We start from the raw sequence: 21147 nt of genomic DNA on the forward strand, positions 1-21147 counted from the left end.
ACCCAGCGCCCGGCCAGCCAGACCCCAACACGTGTTCTTCAAAACCTGATTTATTACTATTTTATTAATAAAAACCCTTCATCTCGTTCTTTCTTGTATTTTTCCCCTTTTTTTTTTGGGCCATGAACGGCGGTGACAGGGACGGGGGGGCATCACCTTGCTCACCCCCAGCCCCGCTCCCGGCCCTGCAGCGCAGCAGCGGGAGGGAGGACGGGGTGAGGGGTCCCCAGCCCGGCGCTGCCGGGGGACGGGCACCTGCGGGCGCTGGCACCTGGCGGGGACGGACCCCCCCGGCCACGCTCCCTCAGCTCAGAGCCGGGACAGCGCTGCTCCCCGCACCCCCCAGCCCCGGCCACCGCTCGGGGCCAGCGACAGCAGAGGACGAGGAACCAAGAGGGACGAGTCGACCCTGGGGCTGGGGCCCGAAACGGTGGCCGTTGGGGGGTTCATTCACGGCCGGGGTTTGGCCCAGGAGCGCGCTACGGAGCAGCGGCTGCCGGGCTCCTCCAGCATCTCCTCTGCCGCCTCCTCCCGCTGGAAAAGCCACTTCCCTTGCAAATAATCAAGAGACAAGGAGGGGAGGGAAAAGATTAAATCAAGCACAACGTAAGCAGGAAAAAAGCAAACCCCAAGAGAAATGCCGTGTTCTCTAAAAATCTGAACTTTATTCAGTACAATTCAGTGAAAGGAACATTCATTTGAAAACACAATCAATACATCAAAAAGTTGAAGGACTAGGAGCAGTGAGAGCAGAAACAGAAAGAAAAAAAAACCAAAATTCAGACAAGTTGGTCAGCTGGGACGGCAGAGGGGAAGCACGGGGCCGCCTGGGACAAGGGCTAATTATTCTCTTTCTGGAGAACTGAGAGGTTTTTCTAGATTTTAATGTATCCCCTCAGCCAAGCGTAGCTCCCAGGACGGCTCCATGCGGGCGGGAAGCGCCGGCAGCCCCGGCTGGAGAGGAGGGAGCCGCAAAGCCCAGGGGCAGAGGGGATGTGGAAGGCGGCGCGGGGCCCAGCGCCCCAGGAATGTTCGCCCAGCGACCGGCCCGGCCCGAACCCGTGCCGGCATCGGGGACAAACCCACTTGAGGGAAATTTAAGAAAGCACCCTTAGGTGAAGAGCTCTTTAACGAAAAGACACAGAAATGGATGCAGAGCCGGACGCCTCAGCGGCAATTCCCAGCTCTGCCGGCACTGGCGGGGGGAAGGAAGGGGAGAAGATCTGCTTTTGGCTGTCATCTTTTACCTTTTCAGCATTTAATTTCCTTTTTGCACGTCACTGTTTGACACTGTTCTTGCCCGCTCAATCCCTCACCGCGGCCATCCGTCCGCGGAGACGTTATTTCAGCCCTTACGGCCCGCGCAGGGTGGCAAACTCCGCAGGGGCAAACGCCTCCGGAGTCGGGCAACCAAAGCAGCACATTCAGGCAACCGAACGAGAAACAAGAGCAAGAAGAGCCGCAGGAACCAGCGCCGGGTTCTGGCTGCCCAGAACCTCGCCCTGCCTTCCCCATCCCAACATTCAAGGCGGTGTTATCCCAGCATGATGCTCTCCTGGTGCTGGCGAGGGGAGGGGGCGCAGGGCTGGGGCTCCCCCGGCTCCCGTCCAGCCGGCAGCAGAGCAGGAGACGGAGGAGGTGGAAAGCGCCGGAAAGCCCCAGAAATCCTCGGAAATCCCCTGCGGACCCCAGGATTACGCCAAGAGCGATCCTCAGCCCCGCTGAGGGTGATGCCGCCTGCCCAAGGGCGAGAGCCGAGCTCCCGGCTCCGACAGGGAGCACCGAGGGGACACAAAGTTTGTCACCGGTGTCAAGGGCACCCCTACCCACCATCCAACAGCAGCTCCTGCTGGGATTTAGGAAAAGCCCCAGTTTTGGATCAAACCGGTTAAGCACGCAGAAGGGAAAGCCCCAACCGGAATCTGCGGATTTTCTCGTTTAGAAGAGGGTCAGCAATCCTTTCAGGGAGAAATCACCAACGCCCACAAATTCAGATGAAAAGCAAAGCTCCGAGACAGGAATCACAGCTGCCGCGGGTGACACAGCGCCACGGAAACAAGGACGTCTCACGGTGAGTGCCCAGAGCCGGGGCTGGTGACGGGCGGCTGCTGGGGCCGGAGCTGGCCCTGGCGACGAGGGGGTGGCCCCGGGGACAAGTGGGTGGCCCTAGGGACGAGGAGGGGGTCCTGGGGACAAGGGGGGCAGTGGTGAGAGGAGGGCGCGAGGAGCGCAGCGGGTCCCTCGCGGTGCCCGGGCAGCGGCAGCAGCTCAAGAGTTGCCTTTTCTCCATCGGAAGGGAAAACTGCACCGCTCTAAAAGACAACACACACGAGTAAAAGAACAGTCCACAAAAGTTCCCCGTGAATATAAAAGGCAAAACCATACAAAAATAGAGAAAATCGACCATTTTCTTAGGTGTATAAAAAACAAACAAAAAACCCCGCAGTCCCCAGAAGGCAACACAGAATTACTCGCTAGACTGACCCCGTCGGCGGCGCTTTCAGCGCAATTTAACAGCCAGAATTCAGCGCTTTGAGGCAAGACCTTCCCTGGAAGGGACGTTTCCAGGCGAGTTCCTCGAGGGGAGGTTTTCCCTACTACCGTGGCGAGACAAGCTGCTCTTCCTGACTTTTAGGACTCATTTCTGGTTCGGAAGCCCTTTCTCAGAGACAGCCGCCCTCGCCACTCTCAAAGTGGAGCCCCTCGGGTTCGGCAGGGTTTCACTAAGGGCTGCTCCAGACCCGGAGCAGATCTCTCCCTGTCCATCCCGGGGCGGACGGGCATTTCAGGAAGAGCCGCCTGTCAGGCGGCGACCCCCCACCTCTCGAGGGCAGGGACAATCTACAGGCTGGGCTCGCGCATCGCAAATCCTTATTTCTTTGGGTTAATGGGGCAGGATACGCCAAGAATCCAGCAAATCAGCTCCGAAACTGCTTCTCGAAAGCTCATTTGGAATCAAGAGATACGGGCTTCATTTCGGCCGCGTCAAATTAAGAGGAGAAACCTTTGGTATAAAGTCAGATTATCAAGTCCTGGCTGTATTGCTGTCACCCTCCTGAGGCCAGAAGCTCTTCTCACTAAGCCTTTCCCTCACGGACCGACAACCAAAGGAATTATTCCTAGAGACGCGCCTTTGCAACGCAACATTCACGTGAGCACCCAGACGCTTTCGCTCCTCCCCGAGACTTTGGCAAAGGCGGCCCCACGTCCCAACACGACGCTCCGCAAACCCCCCCAACCCGCCCCGTGCCTTCGGTGCCAGGCGAAAAGAACAGAGTGACTAAAGGCTGGCGCGGGGCCGCTGCCCGGGCCACGCAGCGACCGCCCGGCTGCGGGACAACATCCCCAGCGCCGCCAGCAGCGTTTGCCGTGCGTTTGGTTTTGTGAGTGGCGCTGAGACGTGCGGTGCCGAGACCTGACCCTCCCCTCACGCCCGGCGAGGGGGGGACTGCTCCAATTAGGCAGGATTCGTTAGCAGATGCTGACGAGGAGAGGCTGCGCTCACAACCTCGGGGCCGAGGGGACCCTTCGCTGGCCGACCGCCTTCTCCCCTCCATCTCGGCGGGATGCGGATGTGGCATCAGGAGCCGGGTTTGTCCCACAAAATCCTCTCCGGGGGCAGAAGAAGACGGGAGGGAAAAACGTGGCCCGGCGGGTCCCTGCGGTAACTCCCTGCAGCAGGACTGGGGGGAAAATCCCGAAAAATTAAGGTTTAAGCCCACGGACACACAGACGGGTCCACTCGAGCCTCAGCACTCTGGTCAGGAAAGGGAAAAACACATCAATCAGTCCAGCCTTGGGCATCGAAGCCTGGCTTTGCCTCTCCCGGCTCCGTCACAGATGGACATTGCCAGCGCGGGACGATTCCTGTTTCACGCTACAAACTCTGCTGCAAAGAAAAGCAGAAAAGGGGCAACTCGGGGCCGAGGGGAAACAAAACCATCACCGGTAACTGAATGAAAATCAGAACACGGAGCTCGGACAGCAGGAGGATGAAGCTTTGTCGGTCCCGGACAGGGAGGTTTGCTTTCGAGACCAGCGAGTTTGACACCACGGAGGACGGGGAGACGCCCCGGGGACCAGCGGCCCGAGATCGATGTTTCCAGGAGCTCGTACGACCTCCTCAGACAAAGCCCGTCTCCTCCGCTCCTGTCCCTCCTCCACGGCCTTCAAAGAGGAAAAACAAACCCACAACCTGCAGCGACCTCCAGCTTTTTGTGCCCTCCAGTCGGGAGGAAGAAGTCGTGAAGCCTAATTTAGGCTGCGTTACATCCTGTATTCCAATTAACAGAATACTTTCCTCGTATGAGTTTATGCAAAGAAAACTACTCTAAAATAATTTAAAAAAACAAAAACAACTAAAAACAACCCACAAAACTTCCTTGTGAAGAAAGTAACGGCATCTGCAACTTTGCAGCTACGGGCACGATGGGAACTGAGCTTCTGTCCAAGACCTCGTCCGTGTGCCCGTGGCCCGGGAGAGGATTGGAGCGTGGGACAAAGCACGGGAAAGGTTCCACCTGGGAATTACGCACCGGGAGGCCAGACCACGACACGGACGGGACCGACACTTTGCTCTCAAAAGGGACACCACCGACAGCACATCTCTCCGAGCGCGGTACCTTTGAGCAAATTAAAACGAGACCTGGAAAACGTTACCGGCACGCACACAAAAGCTCCTGCTTTTCTTCTGGGGCAAGGGAAAAAAAGAATAAATAGAAAAGTTACGGCAAAGTTCCCCCTTCAGCTGCCTCGTCTCCCGTCCTCGCTCTGCCAATAACCGGCGTCCTCCCTCCCAGCCTCCCCAAGCCGAGCCCGAGATGGGCGACATTCAAGAGAGTCTGAACCGCAACATTGCACCGAGAGGAGGAATTAAACCCCCATTTCCCCCAGCACTGTCCCCCGGACCCCCCGGCTCCCAGCCTGCAGAAACCCCAAACCCGCCGCGCTGGCGATGGGTCCGTTCCCAGCGTTTCCCCCCGCAGCAGCGTGAGGTGTCGGGGGCTGTTCCTGCGCTCGGCGTTCCAGAGCCCGGCGGCTGCCGCTGGAAAACCAGAACGTGCCTCGCGTCAACGCCCCAATCCCAGAGGCGGCTCCGAACGCGCCCCAGCATCCGCAGCGGCGAGAGCAGGGCCCGGGGCTGCGGGAGAGGAGCCTCCTCAGCCCAGCTCTACATTCAGGTCCCTCACAAACTGCTCGTTAGCGCTAATTGTCCCCTCCCCGCACCCCGCAGCCCTCCTCACCCCCTCCCCGGAGCACCTACTGGCCCTCGGTGACGCTCCCGGCCGTGCTGCCGCAGCCGGCGGGCAGCGCGTGGCCGGGGCTGGCCCTGCCCTTCAGGGGCTCCCCGCAGCGCTCCGGGCTCTCTCCGGCGCGGGCGCTGCCCTCGGGACGCTGCGGGATGCCCTGGGCGACACCAACGGGTTTGCACGGGGCGCCCTTCTCCGGGGAGCAGGCGAAACGAAAGCCGGGGGGCACCTGGGGCTCGGCTCCTCCCGGGGGGAACAAGGGCGGCAGCTTCTTGGCGGCGGCTTCTCCGCGGGGCCGGCAGGGACCGGCCACCTCCCGCGGCCGCCGGGCCTCGCTCTGCAGAGGTAAATGGCAGGGCCTGAGCGGGCGCCGGCCCGGCTCCGGCTCCGGGGGCCGCCTGCCCGCAGTCTCTCCGGCCACGCTGCGGGACAGGGACGGGACGGGACACGCGGCGCCCGGCTGCTCCGACGGCTCCCAGGCCCTCTCCACGGCGGCGGCCGGAGCCAGTCCCCAGCGCTCCAGGGCCCCGGCAGCCGCCTCGGCGTCGTGCTGGAGGTGCCGCCAGCCCGGCCAGCTCAACCCGCCGTCGGGCGCCGCCAGCTCGCCCTCCTCCTCCTCCTCCTGGCTCCGGCTTCTCCTCGCTCCGCCCGAGTCCCTCCTGCCGCCCTCCCGCTGCGCCCGCGGCCGGCCCGGCCGGGGGCCGCTCTCGGCCGCCTGCGCGTGGGCGAGCTCCAGCTCCAGGCTCTCCGTGTCCAGCGAGCGGCTCCTGCGGCCGACGGAGAGCGGGGCCGGCATGGCGGGGCTCAGCCCGTGGAGGCGCAGGTGGCGGGGCAGGCTGGCAACGCCCCAGTCGCAGCTCGGGAAGGAGCCCGGCGGGTGCCCCGGGGACATTCCCTCCTCGCATTCCGCCAGCGACTCTTTCCGCCCGTAGCCGTCCTCAAAGGCCTCGGCAATGTCCTCGCCGGCATTCATCTCGGGGTGCCGCTCGCACTCCCCTTCCCCTTCCTGCTCCACGTCCACGATGTCGAAGGTGACCATGGTGGGCAGGGCAGGCAGGGTCTGGGGGAAGGACGAGCCGGAGCCGGAGCTCCCCAGGCTTTCCGAGAGGCTGGAGAAGAGCGTCCCGCTGCTGGCAAACTCCACCAGCGCCTGCGAGAAGCTCACGGCATGCTCGGGCTCGCGCTCGCTGCCCACCCGGGGCTCGCCGGTGCCGGTCTCTGCTCCGCCGCCACGCTCTGCCTCCGGCAGCCGGTACCCGGGGAACAGCCCCGCTTGCACAGGGACGGAGCCCCCAAACAACCCACAGTCCGGCTCCAAATCGAACCCCGCCTTGTTCTTCGTGACCTCAATAAGGCAACTTCCGTGGCCTTTTTGGCTGCTGGAGCAGTTTTCTGGACACAGAGTCCCGGGAAAATCCCTCCACTCTGGGTTTTCGACTCTGGACACCGACACCCCACTACTCACACCCCTGTTTGGGGCGAGCGAGGCCACCGGCTCGCTACCAAGGCCGCTCTGGTTCTTGCCAATCGAGCCACCTGCTCTGGTTTGACATTCCACGCACTGCTTGTCCCGCGGACACTTCTCCGTGCTGGGAACATCACGGCCTTTCCAGGCCGGCTCCCTCTGCAGCTCCCAGTACAGCAGCTCTTTCTGAATGGCCGCCAGCCGCTCTTCCTCCGTCTCCATCAGCCCCCTTTTCTCATCCAGCATCTGGATCAGGCTCCTCTCCCCAGGCAGGCAGAAGTCCAAGAAGTAGCTGAAGATCCCCGGCCGAGAGACTTTGCTCTCAAACAGGGATTCCTCCCCGTGCGAGGGACTCGTCAGCGCGTCAAACTCGTACAGTGCATCGCCGCTGTAACTGTCTCTGGGAAGACGCTCCTTCTTCATCTCACCGAGCCCGTCTCCGCCTTCGTCCTCCGGCCCCGGCGTGGTGGAGTCGTAATAACCCTCGTCGCTATTGGGGGCAGACTCCTGCTGGTCGCTCTGCGGCGTCAGGAGGTCAACGCCATCCATCGCGTCCCCCAGGTACGGGGGCGCATCCGCCTCGCGCGACGCCTGTGTCTCCAAACTGCTGCTCGACACCTGGGCTCCGTAGCTCCCATCCCCAGACGCGTGGCTGCTCCAGATCTGGTGCAGGAACTCCTCCGCCTCCTCCGGCACGGCCATCTCCTCCCCACCGCCCTGGTAGGTCACCAGGCAGGAGCTCCGCTTCGCGGCGTCTCTGCTGCGCTCCACAGAGATGCTGCTCTCGGCCATGTCCGGCTCCGCGATGTCGTCTCCGCACCCCGTCAGCGAGTCGAAGCTCTTCAGGGAGGTGACGTCTCCCAGGATGAGGCTCAGCAGGTCCCCAGAGTGCAGGCAGGGAGGGTCGGTGTCCACCAAGTCCGGGTGAAAGCCCAGCAGCAGGTTGCCAGGGTCAAACTCTGCGCCGGCATCAGCCTCCGCCTCCGATTTCGTGTCCAGAACGTCCCTCTTCCCCGGCATCACCACCGCGTCACCCTCAGAGCTGCCGTCTCCGGCCGCGGGACAGCCAGGCTGGGCAGCCTCCCCGCAGCCGGCAGCAGGGCCGGCCGAGCCGTCCCCCCCCGTGCCCCCCGGGCTGGCTGCGGCAGCAGGGACAGGGCCCGGTCCCCTTCCCTCTGCGGCCCCTCGGCTCTCCGCTCCCGCACCAGCGGCTTTGCCGGCCTCCTCCGCATCCCCGCTCCACTCGCGCAGCTCCGCCGGCTCACACTCGGCAGCCTTGCTCTTCCGGTGGCGACGGATGCTGTTCAAAAACCCTCTCAGCCCTTTTTTGGCTCGCGGCAAGGACGACTTCTCTCCGCTGGGCTTTTTCTCGCAGCCCTCCGCGCCCCCGGCTTCACAGCTGTCCCGACGGCCGACATCCAACCTGGCGCCGGCGTCGACAGCCGAGGGAGCGCTTTGGGAGCTGGGCAAAGGGCCGGGACGCGAGTCCCCGCTCCCCTCCCAAGGGCTCTCCGCTGGCGCCTCGCCGCCCTTCTCGCCGGCAGCTCCGCTGAGCCCCTCGTGGGTCCGGCATTTACTGAGGCCCTTCTTAGAGCCCGCTTTCCCCTGCCCTTTGCTCCTGCCGCCAAACAAACTGGGCAGCGTGCAGATGCTCCTCTTCCCCCCAAACAGTTTGAAAGCCGTTTTCTTCAGCTTGCCGGGAGGCGGCTGAGCCTGCGGTGGCTCTGCAGCCCCCACAGAGGCATCGCCCCGCTCGGGCAGCCGGTCCCCGGTCTCCTCCCGCCGACGCTCGCTTCCCTCCCGCTGCCCGCAGGCCACCGACGGCCACCCGCTGCGGGCGGGCTCCTCCGGGCAGCCCCTCTCCATGGCGGCCAGGCCGTTCGGCTGCATCTAGCTGGAAACAACGCCTTTGGGAGCACAGTCCTCCTCTGGCCGCGGAGACCGAAGCATCTTGGCAGGTGATCTAAAGCAAAGAAAAGGGCAGAGAGGTGAGGAGACGGCAGCGGAGGGCGCAGAGCCCGAGGCGGAGGCGTCACGAAGCCAAGAGCTTTGTCCCCAGCTGGAACTGGAGCTGCAAAAGCCTCCGGCAGCCGCTCGGCTCCCTCCGCTCCTGACAGCCGGGCATGAGAACGTCGTGATGCTTCAACCGACCCGTTCCCGAGCGCAGCAAAAGCTCCTGTCTCTGTTCGGCAGCATCCTGGGGACAGGCAGGTCCGGCCCCGAAACACCTCGCTCCAGCCCCTTTGGCTTCCCGGCCGTTTGCCCCCGGGGCGATGGGGTTCGGTGACCAGCCGCCTTCGGGCGGGGAAACCCCGGCTGCTGCGGCGGGGAGAGGGACCGGCACCCCCCGAACCCCACTGCAGCCCCCCAGACCCAGCGCCGACATACAGGGAGCCTTTGGACGGGGAGCCAAGCCAGGACGCAGCCCGTGCACTGAGCACGTGTCCAGGGAGAAAGCCGTTTACTAGAGTTTTTATATTTGTTTTTAGGAGATTTCAGTTGTTTGCAAAATCATCTGTCCTGGGCATTAAAGCCATCCCTGTGAACCGCCCTGATCAGATTATCCCAGAAGCCGGGCGGCGGTTTGACATGTGACCCTGGACTGATGTCGGGGACAGGAGAACTGGAATAATCACGTTCCTTTGGCAGAGGCTGGAGAAAGTAACTGCAATAAACCCCGCACGGCGCTGCCGAGCTGCGGTGCCCGAGGCCTGGCTCTCGCTGCCGAGGGGCCGGGGAAGGTTTCCGCAGCCTTCACCCAGAGACCCGCAATGACAAACCCACCCAGCGATGGCCTCCGGCTCCCGCAGCCGGCCCCGGCCCCGCCGGCGGGGATTGCGTTTCTCCCCCAGCCTCAGCGCTGCCCCATCCCCGACGGGGACCCCCCGCACGGCCCCGGCCGCCCCACACCCCCCGCAGCCCCGCTCGCCCCCGGCCCTCGGGAGCCCGCCGGGTCCTCGGGGGCCGCCGGGCAGACACCCGGCGACACCGGCCGGGGACAGCCCGTCCCGCCCCCGGCGTCCACGGACCCCCGAGACACGGGGCTGGGACAGAGACGCGACGGCAGGAACCCCACGGGACAACGATCTCGCTGCGGCTCCGCCCCGGCCCCGGCGCCGCGCCCGGCCAGGTGGGACGGGGCTCGGGCCGACCGGGCCCGGCGGGGGGTCCCTGCCCAGGGCCGCACCGCGACCGGGGGGTCTCTAAGGTCGAACCCCCCCGTGACTCCGCCCGCCGCCAACAGCCGCTGCTGCGACCACACGGTCCTCAGCGACGCTCCAGAATAAACCCACCGAGGGCAGCGAATGAGGAACGAGGGTTTTTACAAAGAAAACGCGGCACGACGAGGCAGGGCCGCCGCTCCCCCGCCCGGCCCCGGCGCCGAGGGCACGTTCCGATCCGCCGGGGACGGGGACGGGGCCGGGCCGGGCGGGACGGTGCCGGGGGAGCGGAGCCCCCGCGAAGGGGCCGCCCCCCGCGGGGCCGCGGCCGGGGCCGGCGTTGGCCAGCGCAGCCCGTCCCTCCCGCCGCCCCCCCGCCGGGCTCCCCCAGCCGCGGGACGCGGCGCCGGCCATGGCGGAGGGCGGCCCCGCCGCAGCCCGCGCCCGGGGCGGCCTCCCCCGCCGCCCCCCGGCCCCGCTCCCCCGCACTCACCGGCTGCGCGGGGCGGGGACAGGGGGAGCGGCCCGGCCCGGCCCGCCCGGGCCAGCGCAGCCCGGGGCGAGTGGCCGCCGGGGCAGCGGGTCCGGCCGGCGCCGGGGGGCGGGGCCTCGTGGCGGAGGGGGCGGGGTCTGGTGCGGAGGGGGCGTGGCCTCGGCGGGGCCTCGGCGGTGACGGTTGGCGCGGAGGGTGTGACGTCAGGCGGGGGTGTGACGCGGGACCGGCGGCTGCGTGACGCCGGGGAGGCGCGGCAGGGCGCGTGCCCCCGACCCCCCCCCCTCCCCCCGCCCAGTTTTGGCGACCCCGGAGTCCCCCGGGGCACACGCGGGTGTGACAGGGCCGACACGCGCCCCCCCCGGGGGAGCCCCCCTCGGCCACCGCCGGGCTGCGGCGGGAAGGGGCCGCTGGAGGCCACCTGGTCCAAGCCCTGGTCCAGCAGGGCCACCTCGGGCCCGTGGCCCAGAGCCGTGTCCAGGCTGGTTGAGTATCTCCAGGGACGGAGGTTCCACCCCTTCCCGGGACAGCCGGGGCTCGGTCACCACCAGAGTGACCTCCCGTGGTGGAGGCTGTACCCGTTGCCGCTGGGCACCATGGGGCAGAGCTTGGCTCCATCCTCTGCCCCCATCGTCACTGATGACATCATCCTCAGCCTTCTCGGCTCCGGGCCGCACCAGCCCAGCTGCCTCAGCCTTGGCTCCCAGAGAGGTGCTCCACACCCTTCATCACCTCCATGGGCTCCCTCTGGCATGTCTGTGTCTCCCTTCTTCGGGGGACCCCAGAACTTCAGCACTTCTCCTTGTTGAACCTCATGAGGGGCACCAAGCCCAGGCTTCAGCGCTGCGTGTTAATGCAGGGTCCTGCACGTCCTGCCTTTGTTGTGCTGTTTGGTGGCACCTGAGGACACATGGAGGCCAACAGGTCACAGCATGCTGGGTTTTTAACAATCTGCCACACCAATTAGAAATACGAGTGCCAGCATGGCTCGCTGGCCGCGTCACGGGTTGGGTCCACGCTCCACTGGGCCAGCCGAGCCGGCGATTTTCAGGGGCTTAAGGAAACGTGTGTCCGTGGAGCCGAGCATCGCTCCTGTCCCTGCCACTGGCAGAGCCTGCCATGCCCCTCGTGGGTGGAGCATCCCCCGATGCGAATGGAGCCCCCGTGGGGCAGAAATTCAAGGAAACGCCTTAACAAACAAGGGAAAGAAGGGAGGAGCAGCTGGGCAGAGTCACTTGTTTAGGGTCATTCCTCCCAAAATGAGATTTTTTCAATCCTCCCTAGGCAGGGTGCCCCCAGCCCCACCGAGCCGGGGGGCTCCAGGTCGGACAGGTTATTTTGGGGACATTCCGGCAGAAACCAGGCACGAGCCAACCCTGGGCCCTTTGGAGGAAGACCTTGTGCTGCTCTGGCTGACTACATATGGTCTGCATTTGTTGTCACTTTACCAAGTCCCCCAAAAATCAAGCTTCCCGGCACATTGGAGCATTTCAGATTGAAATCATCAGGTTTCTAGCAGGGGTTTAGTGCCCTGACACAGCTAAACCAGCACGCCCCACATAAACCAGCACGCCCCACCTAAACCAGCATGCCCCAGCTCCAGCATCGCTGCCGTGGAGGTCAAGGGCACCCACCCTCCTGCTGCCCTGGCTCCTCCCAGCGTTAATCGCCTCCCCCCCCCGAGAAGAGGCTGCTCCGGGCGGGCTGGGGAGGAGCGAGACCCATTCGATCCACCAGCCCCATTTCTCAGCCATGGCACCGGCATTCCCCACAGAGCAATTCCCAGCACATTGTCCAGGCTGATTCGAAGCCCTAATGCTCCCCTCGGGAGATGCCCCACAGCCTAATTAATAGATACTGATTAATAGATGCCACAACATTTGAAAGAAGCCTATAAACAAGGCAAGAAAGGCACCCGTGTTTTGCAGAGAGCAACCCTCGGAGCTCCTGAAGGCCACAAGCCTCTGCCCTGACAGTGCTTGCGTTTGAGACGTGATTGGGGTGGGATGGACTGAACCGCAGGGGACACGTTCTGCTGCGTCCCAAAAGTGGTCCAGAGCATCGCCGGCAGCCGTGCACCAGTGTCCCTCGGCTCCTGGCTGTGGGAAGAGCCAGCAAGGCTCCTCCAGCCGCCACCAGTTGTCCCCGTCACTGGTCAGGAGAGATGGAGGGACCCGCTGAGGGCAGGATGGCCCGCTCCAGGCTCAGCCTGAAGCTCCCCGGCTGCAGCGTTTCCGTCCATCCCTTCAAAACTGTTCCAGCTGCACCGTCGGGCTCATCCGATAAAAGGGTATTTCACCAAAAGGGTCAAAATAGTTTAATAAGAATGGTAGCAACATTTTTAATTAAATAAAAAAAAAGACCCTGCCCAACCACAAGAGGCCCCTCGGCCATAACATGAACCACTTCTGAGGTGAGGAAGATGATGGTTAAAGGCAGAGCTGGGGCGAGGAAATGAGAGTCTGGGGACTCTGACCTCTGGATACACATCCCAGCCCCTGCCGGGCTTTGCACCCCCTTGTCCCGGGGACCAGGAGTGGCCCGGGGATGGTGACTCGGTGGCCACAGGCTGGGCATGCACGGCCAGGTGTTCCGGAGCCCTCGCCAGGCTGCCGAAGGGAGGAAGCACTTGGAAAGGGCTCCAGGAAAGCGGGTTTAGAGGCAGCCGAGGCCACGCTGTGGGGAAGCCCGTGGGCACGAAGCCAGGTGGTGCCTCCATCCTTCCTGCGCGTCCAGAGGGGAGGAGGCAAAAGCAGCCCTTGCTCCTTGGCTTCCGCGCCTTTTCCCAGCCCCTTTTCCAACCGGCATCAATTAAAAGTGTAAAATCCTTCAGTTAGAAGGGCTTAAAGCCAAACCCAGCTACATCCGATCCTGTTATACTATCGCCCTGATGCAGAGCTGGAGCCGAGGTCTCCTCTGTTTTCTCCCTTCCCATCTTTCCGCATGGGCACCGCTTTTTGGAGACGCCTCGTAAGCAAAAATGACTTTGTGACCACAAATCGACGGTGGTTTCACAGCGCGCAAGTGTCAGAGCTGTTTTAATTTGGGCGCTGGGCACGTGCTCGGGGCAGGTATCTCTGGTGGCGGATGGTCACGGTTGGTGTTGGAGGTAGTTCACCAGGACGGTCGGGATCTCCAGCTCGCCGAGGGCGTGCGGGCGACCAGCCTGCTTCAGGAGGCGTCTCATCACCAGCCGGGACTGAGACATCAAGGATTTGGGATGAGCTGTGGAAGGAGAGGGAGGAAAAATGAGATGGTCACCTTCAAGACACACAACCGCCTCCAACCCGGGCGTTATCCTACGCGAAGGGACAACGATAGACCAGAACTCAATGTCTTCACTAGGGTTTCACGGGAGCTGGGTGTATGGAGATGAACTCTTCCACCGTCATACGGAAACAAGTGCAGTTTTTCTGGATGTAGGCAGTACGGGAGAGCCAAAGTTGAGCAGCAGAAAGGAGAGGAACGGCAAAAAGCAGCCTTTAACCCAACAGATTTACATTAAGTGGAAAAACCGGGCTGCGGAAATCCCCGTGTGCTCCAGACCAGCACTGAGGGCCCTCACTGAGAGCAGCTTCTTTAGCAAGCGTCTGGAAATATCCATGAGACGCAGACGCTGTTGGTGAGTCCAAAAGGGAGACACCCACATAAATGCACGTGGTGGCTGCGTCGAGTCACACCCCAGACCCAAACCAAGGTGGCCTTCCTCCAGCTGCAGCCAGCGCTGGAAACTGGGGATGTTTGGTGGATATTTATGAGAAACAAGCCCTCCCGTGACCTCTCCCCCAAATCCCAGCAATTTGTTTTAGGAGTTTCCTGTGGTAACGTGTATCCAAGCCATCAGATTTTATTACTGGTGGTGGACCTATTCTCCATAACCTCGTGATGTCCTTCTCTTGATGTGTTTGGTGTTGGAGACTTGTTTTTTTTGCCCTGAACACAGCAATCATTGGGGGAGAGGGAGGATTCAGAGTTCAGAGTGAAATAGCGGTAACATCGGAGAGTTTAAGACTAGAGAGACCCACGCGCTGCAGTGACGCTGCGGAGGGAGTCGAAGCCTGTAGGACAGCCTGGGTAAGGCTGTGGGGAAGCAGAGGTAAAGGGAAGGGGAATCTGAAGCAACTTGCACCCAAACGAGGACAATTAGTGCTCGTTTCCAGCCCTGGGGCCAAACACACAAATTACCTCTCGCCTGCAGCAGCAGCTCCAGGCCCTCACTGCGGGGTTGCGTCTCGCCCACCGTGAGGTTGGGCAAGTAGACGTTGGCTCCAAAGTCAATGAGCAGCTTGACGAAGTCGCTCCGGCAGCCGTGCCTCAGGCAGGTTTCCAGCAGAGTCTTGGGCTCCTTGATCTGGGCAATGATCCTCTCCTCCGTGCAGTTATAGTTGGGGTCGGCCCCGTAAAGCAACAGCGTCTTGAAGCACTCCAGATGCCCGTACACGGCGGCAAGGTAGAGGGGACCGGAACAAGCCACCGAGTTGGCAGCCCACTCGGGCAGCCTGGCTTGAACGTTGGTTTCTGCCCCGTGGTCCAGGAGCTGCCGCAGGATGTCCATGTTGCCATCCCTGGCGGCGATGAGCAGCGGTGAGCAGTTGTTGTAGATGCTGCCGACGGGGCTGGCCCCCGCGTCCAGAAGGACCTTCACGCACTCCCGGTGGCCGTTGCTGACCGCCATGAAGAGCGGGGTTTGAGCCTTCACGTCCAGGCTGTCCACCTCCGCCCCGTGGGCCAAGAGGACCTTCAGGCTCCTGACGCGGCCCCAGGTGGCGGCCAGGCGCAGGGGGGTGCTGGGTACCCCCCAGCCGCTCCTGCGGTTGATGAACCTCTTGTACCTGTCTTGGGACAAGAGGTTATCGAGGGTTTGGTAATTGTCCTCGGATATTGCTCGGTTCAGCTCCTCGCTTTCTCCGTTGTCTTCTTCATCTTCTCTGGGCTGGAGCATGGAGAACATTTTAGTGATATCCATTAGGCTCATTTTTTTTTTGTCTCTCTCCCGTGTACCTTTTTCATCGTAAAAGGCAAAGTCAAAGATCTACGGGACAACAAAAACATCACCACCACTGGGTTAGAACCAGCCCCATGACACCCACACCATCTTTTTATTATTATTATTTTTTTTTTAGATATATGCAATGTAAAAAAGATTCTCAAAAAAAAAGGCAAATATTAGGTTATGATGCTGCTGACATGCCTATCACCCTGACGCCGTGGGTGAGGAAATCCACCAGCCCATGGGCCATCTTCCCTTAAAGTGTGGTGATCAAGAACGTGCTGAGATAATTGAAAATGGTGTTGGAGTTCAAACGCTGCACGGGGGAGCTCACAGGCTTTTACTTTATATTTTTAAATTCTTTAAGGCTGTATGGCTCACCCAGGGTGGGACTACTCAGGGGATACCCACCCCTTGAGCTTGGGAAGGGTCCGGGGTGGCCATGGGCTCTCAGAGGGACTCCACATCCCACTGCTGGATGATGCCACCCATTTTCCCAAAACCCGCGGAAGTCACCCCATCCAGCTGTTCGTTGCAGGAGCTGCTGAGTGAAGAGCACATCAGGAAATAGCAGGAATCCACTCTGCTTCGGACCAGCCAAGGCTTCTGGGGGAAGCCTCACCAGCACCTGCTCTTCCAAGTATTTTGGGGCCCACGGAAAACTCAGAGGAGTTTTAATTTAGGAGCTGGCAGCATGGCGGGGCTTTTACACCCCGCCGCTTTTTAAAGGGATTGGGTTTCAAAACAGGAGACGAAGTGAATGGGAAGGTGGCTGGTTTGATGAAGGACTTTGAGCATCGCCCTTCCCAAAACAACGTCGGCGCTGGAATTCAGCAAACCCTCTCCTCTCTCCTGCCCGCTCGAGCCCGAGGAGCGCGGCTGCAAGAAGGAGCTGGGGTTTTTCTAGCGGGGGGCACGGGGTGGTGGGAGGAAGGCGAGGAGATGCTGAGCTGGTCACACCGGAGCCGGGACTGAGCCCCGACAGGTTTGGGGGTGCTCGGTGCAGGATCTGGCCTCGCCTTGGCCAAAAGGCAGCGGGGCGAGGAATGCGATGGCCCGACGGGGAAGGGCAGAGGAATTTCTCGCCCCGTCGCATCTCGGATTTCCTCGGGGAAAGGCGGCAGCGGCAGAGCTGGGTCTGCCCCAGCGGTTCCTGCGATCCTCCCTTGGAGGAGGCAAGGAGCTGCACGGAGCAATTACCCTCTTTCTGCAAACGAGCCCGAGAGTAACGGGGCAGCCACGGGAGGCTCGTCCCACATCCGTCTCGTGCAAGCGCGGAGGAACCCCCCGCGCGAGGCCACCGCCGCGTCTCGGTTAAGTAGGGCAAGTCTGATGGCAGCGAGCGAGGGCTGAGCTCTGCCGCGCTTCCACCTGTTCCGCTGACCCAGAGAATTTGTATAGAAATACGTGAAACTCTACCGTTGCTGTTATTCATTAGACACACTGGTAACGAGCTCTGGAGCTTTGGCAACCCCACACCTCCGTGGCTAACGGGGCGGGGGGGTTATCGCAGATTGGATTCAAAAAGAAGGCCCCGGTTATATTCCCAAGGGAAATGGTCTGGAAAAGTGAAAGACCAGCTGTAACATTTCTGAACGCATAAATAAGCATCTCCAAAGGCTACTTTGGCAGCGTAAGCACTCACACGGGGAGCTCACTGATGTTCCTCAGCCAGAAGAGCCCAAACCAGCGCTGTCACCTCTGGAGCTGGAGGAAGCTGTGCATAGAACCAGACAATTATAGAATCACAGAATAGTTCGGGTCGGAGGGGGCCTTTAAAGGTCATCTCCTTCCAACCCCCCTGCAATGAGCAGGGACATCTTCAACAGGATCGTCTAGATCTGCATCTGCAGACACCCCCCAAAAAAGAGGTCGTGAGGGGAGCTAGAGGTGACAGAACACACTGACGCTTCTACCGCTGGTTGCCCAGTTACCTCCAATGGCCCAGCGCTGCCTGGGCACCATTCTGCTGCCGCCTTACCTTGGGAGGCAGGGGATGCTCACAGCCAGGGCGGTCCCATGGCGAGTTCTTCCTCGGTTTAAACCCAAAAAAAGGAGAGAAAGAGCGAGGGTCTTGCCATGCCGGGGATGGCCGTCCGCTCTGCGCGGCCGGAACGACGCAGGCTGTCAAGCTCACAGCTGAAATGCCACCGCGGGGAGAAGGGCCGGGGCGCTGGGGCTAATTTTAGCCCCTGAGGGGTTTTATCTTACCACTTCCATTCTTGGAGAGTTCCCCCTGGGTAAATATAGAGAGGGGCAGCGAGGCGGGGGGGCGGCTGGGACAGGTGCCGGAGGCTGCTTGACCCATCCGAGCAGCCAAAAAGCGTTTGTTTTACCCTTTCCTTGCAGAATTTGCAGGCCACCAGGCGATTCGTGTCCCCTGCCAGGGCAGCGCGTTCCCTGCCGCAGCACCGGCCTCTACCCCTACGTTATCCCGGTTGCTGCCAGTCACCCGAATGGATTCCCTCTCGACCCCTCTCCCCACCGCCTTTCCCACTTGCTGAGCAACACAAACGACCCTTCGCAGCACCCGGGATTGTTTATTGAACACAGGAAGGACAAAAGGCACTGAAGAGGGTCCTGATTTCTCGCCCGAGCTGCTCCTTCCCCCCCCAGAACAAACCACTTCTTCGGCTTCGTAAGATTAAGCGGCACATCGCACGGCAGAAAACTTTACCGGGGCAAACAAACCAAGCGGGGAGCAGCGTTTGGGCTCTTATCAAGAGCTGTCAGCTGGTAAGTGTAATCGTATTTTATCCAGTTCCCCTTAAACCTTTTCCAAACTTTCTGGCGGTGGAGCAGGAACGGTCTGAGAGTTCGAGGCAGCGTTATCAGCGGCCCCAGATAACGAGAGGGCAACCAAATTATCCAGCAGAAAAATCTCCGCTGCCGCAAGAAGTAAAATCAGGGGGGCCTGCAAAACGTGTACGACGTCCCCGCCGTCACCACCGCACTCGGTTTGTGGCCGCACTGGGAAAAGCCGAGAGCAGGAAAATGTTCAATATTGATAGGTTTTAGACTTTTGGCTTCCTCGTAGTCTCGCTCTCTCCAAATTCACTCAAAACCAGATTGTCACTTCAAAAAGGTCCATTTCCCCAGAGTCAACCCTAGGAATGGAATTGTCGAGTAGGAGAAATGCGATAAACATCGGAGCAAAAGCGGGGAGTTCAGGGTTTATTAAGCATCAAGAAGCTGCAACCACAACGGGGACGCTGCAGTTGGAAAAGCCAAGGCTGGCTGGAAACCCCTGCAACGGCACGCAGAAATAAAAGCAGCAATTAAAAAGCCAGTGTATTGTAATGTGAAAAAAAGGGGATAAAGACAACAAAATGAATACATGTTAGAAATACGAGACGTAGGAAACTGTAAGGGAACTTCGAGATGAAAGGAAAATCCTTGAATGGAAAATTTAATGATAAACTGCATATTCTTTTGTTGTTGCTGCTGCTGCTCTTTAGTTGTTAACCAAGAAAAGAAATCTTAGATACAAGAGCAGCTCTTTGGTAAGGAACAGAGATCAAACTGAATACTAACGAAGAAAAAAATACAAGGTACTCGCTGATAAATCCCACCCTCAGCTGGGAGAAGACAAACAGCACGCTCCTTGTGCTCCCTTAAGAGCCGGAGAGACAAGGTACACGGCGTCCTGCCCGAGGCGCTGAACTGTCAGATGGAGACAAACCCCAGCCGGGAGCCCAGGGAGAGGAGGCCGACAAGCCTGACCCGTTTTGGATAAACTTCCCGAGGCTTCCAACCCCGGGGAAGGCTGAGGAGTCGGGGGCAGCCTTCACCTTGTCCCCAGCGGGCTGTCCCCGAGCCGCCGGCCGACCCGACACCCGCTGCCGGCAAAGCCACTCCTTCATCAGCTCGCCATTAACCTGGGAAGAACTGAAGGGCAGAAGTACATTTAATGCCAATCAAGAAGGTTTTTGGGGGAAGGTAAATCCTGTCCGACAAAGTTGCTTCCATTAAAGAGATTACAGTTATTAATGCAGCTGAAAGGAGGTAATGAGCTTCTCATTTAACACCGCTAAGCATTCTGATTTAAAAGTTTAGCGCTAAGCAGTACCAAATAAATCATTTTGAAGAGATTGCGGATTTACTAACAGTCCTCAAGGTCGGAGACGCAGTTATTGCGTGGGGCTACTTCTAGAGTCCTGCCTCTGAACTATAAATCACTGCCAAAACCCAGCAAAAAGCCTCTGAACTTGGGAGTTTCCCTCCGAGCCGATCAAAACGTCTGCTGGCAGCTCTCCGGCGCTGACACCGGCCTCTTCCGCCGCTCCTCACCGCCCAGCGCCGAGCTGGCTCCGGCAGCGCCGGGATTCGGATATTCCCCATGAGAGCGCACGGACGCCTGCGGACCATCCCTTGCCCTCACCGCACGCACCCACCCAGCAGCAGCTCCCAGGGCCCTTCTTGGGCACCTCACAGTTCGACGGGTGCGTTAACACACAAAATACGTAGTTAGAGCCGAATGAGGGATCCAGCAATTGTTTCTTCTTCATGAGCTGCAATTTCTAGAGGAATTTCGGCAGCGTCGGAGCCCCAGGAGTTCGGCAGCGTTGCAAGTCGGCTCCCTGCTTCCACCACCTCCCTTTGCTTTTGGCTGGGAGGATGCGCTGGAGCCAGCAGCTGTGAACTGCTGCGAGGTCTTCGTTAAGGACCTGAAATACAGAAGCAAAGTCAGCACGTGCCGGCTCTTCGTTACACGAGTTATCTGTGTGACACTGATCACTCACATAAATCTGCCCGTTTGCTCTTCGAAACGTGCTCCAGGGCTGGCAACACGAGCTACGCCTGGGAGAACAAAGGGGTCTTCTCTGCTTTTATTTTACCATACTAAAACGTGCTGGTTTTCATTCCAAAGCTTTGAGGAGGAAGTAAAACTCCAACAATCGGCTCCGAGTCACGTCATCCCCAAAAGCATCTTCGCCCTGAGATCACAAACCATATATTCAGTAAGTGAAGGTTTTTTTATTATTATTCCCAACAACAGGCAGTAAGAGCCAGCACGGGAGAAGGATCTGCTCGCAGAGGATTCTCCAACAGCAGGGAAGGCTGCAACAACCGCCTTCGGAAACAATTTCTGCTCCGTGTGAATTGCCAGGTTTACCCCAAATGCTTTCTGAAGCCACACTTACACACTGGATCACCGCGCAACAACAATCATCGCTTTCAAAACATTACTGGTCATCCACAACGAAACTCAATTAAAAAAAAAAAAAAAAAAGGAAAAGGATCAAGTTCTGAACTGCTGTATGAAGGGACACGGATAGGGCAAGACACAAGAATGGGACCAGATTTCCTTAAAGCGGCAAATGGACCGCCCGTATCTTTATCCTCTCCCCGGTTTCCCCTTGGTCAGGTGGGATCCGTAGAAGCCTGTGTTGCTTCGGTGCCGTTGGGTGCCTCACCGGGGCGGGGGCTGCCCGTGGCTGCTGTACAAAACCCCCGACACTTCCAGCAGACTCACGTTTCGGAGCGTTGAGTCAGGCTCGGCCTGAGGCGGGTGCGTCCGTCTGGCTCCCGCTGCGTTCGCCTGCCAAGCGACAGGCCAAGAGCAGCCCCTGCTCGTTCCGCACACACATAGGTGGGGGTTTTGGGGGGTTTTAGGTATATATTTTTATTTTATTGGTTCCTACTCGCACTGGTTTCTTGCTCCTCTCCCACAGCTTCAGCAGGCTCCGCGATCTGTTCTCTGTGGAGGGCGGGGGGGGATCACATTCCGTAAGTAGTATTCTTTCCCCAAAACGGATGCAGCAGGGCCACGGGGAGCAGGGCTCTGC

The 21147-nt window shown here is 60.3% G+C and overlaps 2 protein-coding genes across 2 annotated transcripts; both read right to left on the reverse strand.

Annotated features, from left to right (window-relative positions):
• Positions 1–1491: 1491 nt before the first annotated feature.
• On the reverse strand, positions 1492–10487 carry LOC128915244 (APC membrane recruitment protein 1-like). The gene is made up of 3 exons (XM_054215346.1): positions 10369–10487; positions 5264–8677; positions 1492–2312 (listed from the first exon to the last, which is right to left on the reverse strand). Exons 2-3 carry the CDS (start codon positions 8602–8604, stop codon positions 1991–1993), a joined length of 3663 nt encoding a protein of 1220 aa, XP_054071321.1. The 5' UTR covers positions 8605–8677; positions 10369–10487; the 3' UTR covers positions 1492–1990.
• A 2182-nt stretch (positions 10488–12669) lies between these two features.
• Positions 12670–17514, reverse strand: ASB12 (ankyrin repeat and SOCS box containing 12). The gene is made up of 3 exons (XM_054214557.1): positions 17340–17514; positions 14554–15400; positions 12670–13593 (listed from the first exon to the last, which is right to left on the reverse strand). The coding sequence occupies exons 2-3, from the start codon at positions 15341–15343 to the stop codon at positions 13460–13462; spliced, it is 924 nt and encodes a 307-aa protein (XP_054070532.1). The 5' UTR covers positions 15344–15400; positions 17340–17514; the 3' UTR covers positions 12670–13459.
• Positions 17515–21147: the final 3633 nt, after the last annotated feature.

This window comes from Rissa tridactyla, chromosome 9 (assembly GCF_028500815.1).
Source record: "Rissa tridactyla isolate bRisTri1 chromosome 9, bRisTri1.patW.cur.20221130, whole genome shotgun sequence".
In the NCBI taxonomy this organism is placed as follows: Eukaryota; Metazoa; Chordata; class Aves; order Charadriiformes; family Laridae; genus Rissa; species Rissa tridactyla.

Coding starts and splice junctions, on each gene's coding strand:
- LOC128915244 (XM_054215346.1), bottom strand. CDS start 8,604: ATGCAGCCGAACGGCCTGGCCGCCATGGAGAGGGGCTGCCCGGAGGAG. Junction 2,313..5,263: donor GGGAGCGTCACCGAGGGCCA/GTAGGTGCTCCG, acceptor GTTGTCTTTTAG/AGCGGTGCAGTTTTCCCTTC.
- ASB12 (XM_054214557.1), bottom strand. CDS start 15,343: ATGAGCCTAATGGATATCACTAAAATGTTCTCCATGCTCCAGCCCAGA. Junction 13,594..14,553: donor GCTGCTGCTGCAGGCGAGAG/GTAATTTGTGTG, acceptor CTCCTTCCACAG/CTCATCCCAAATCCTTGATG.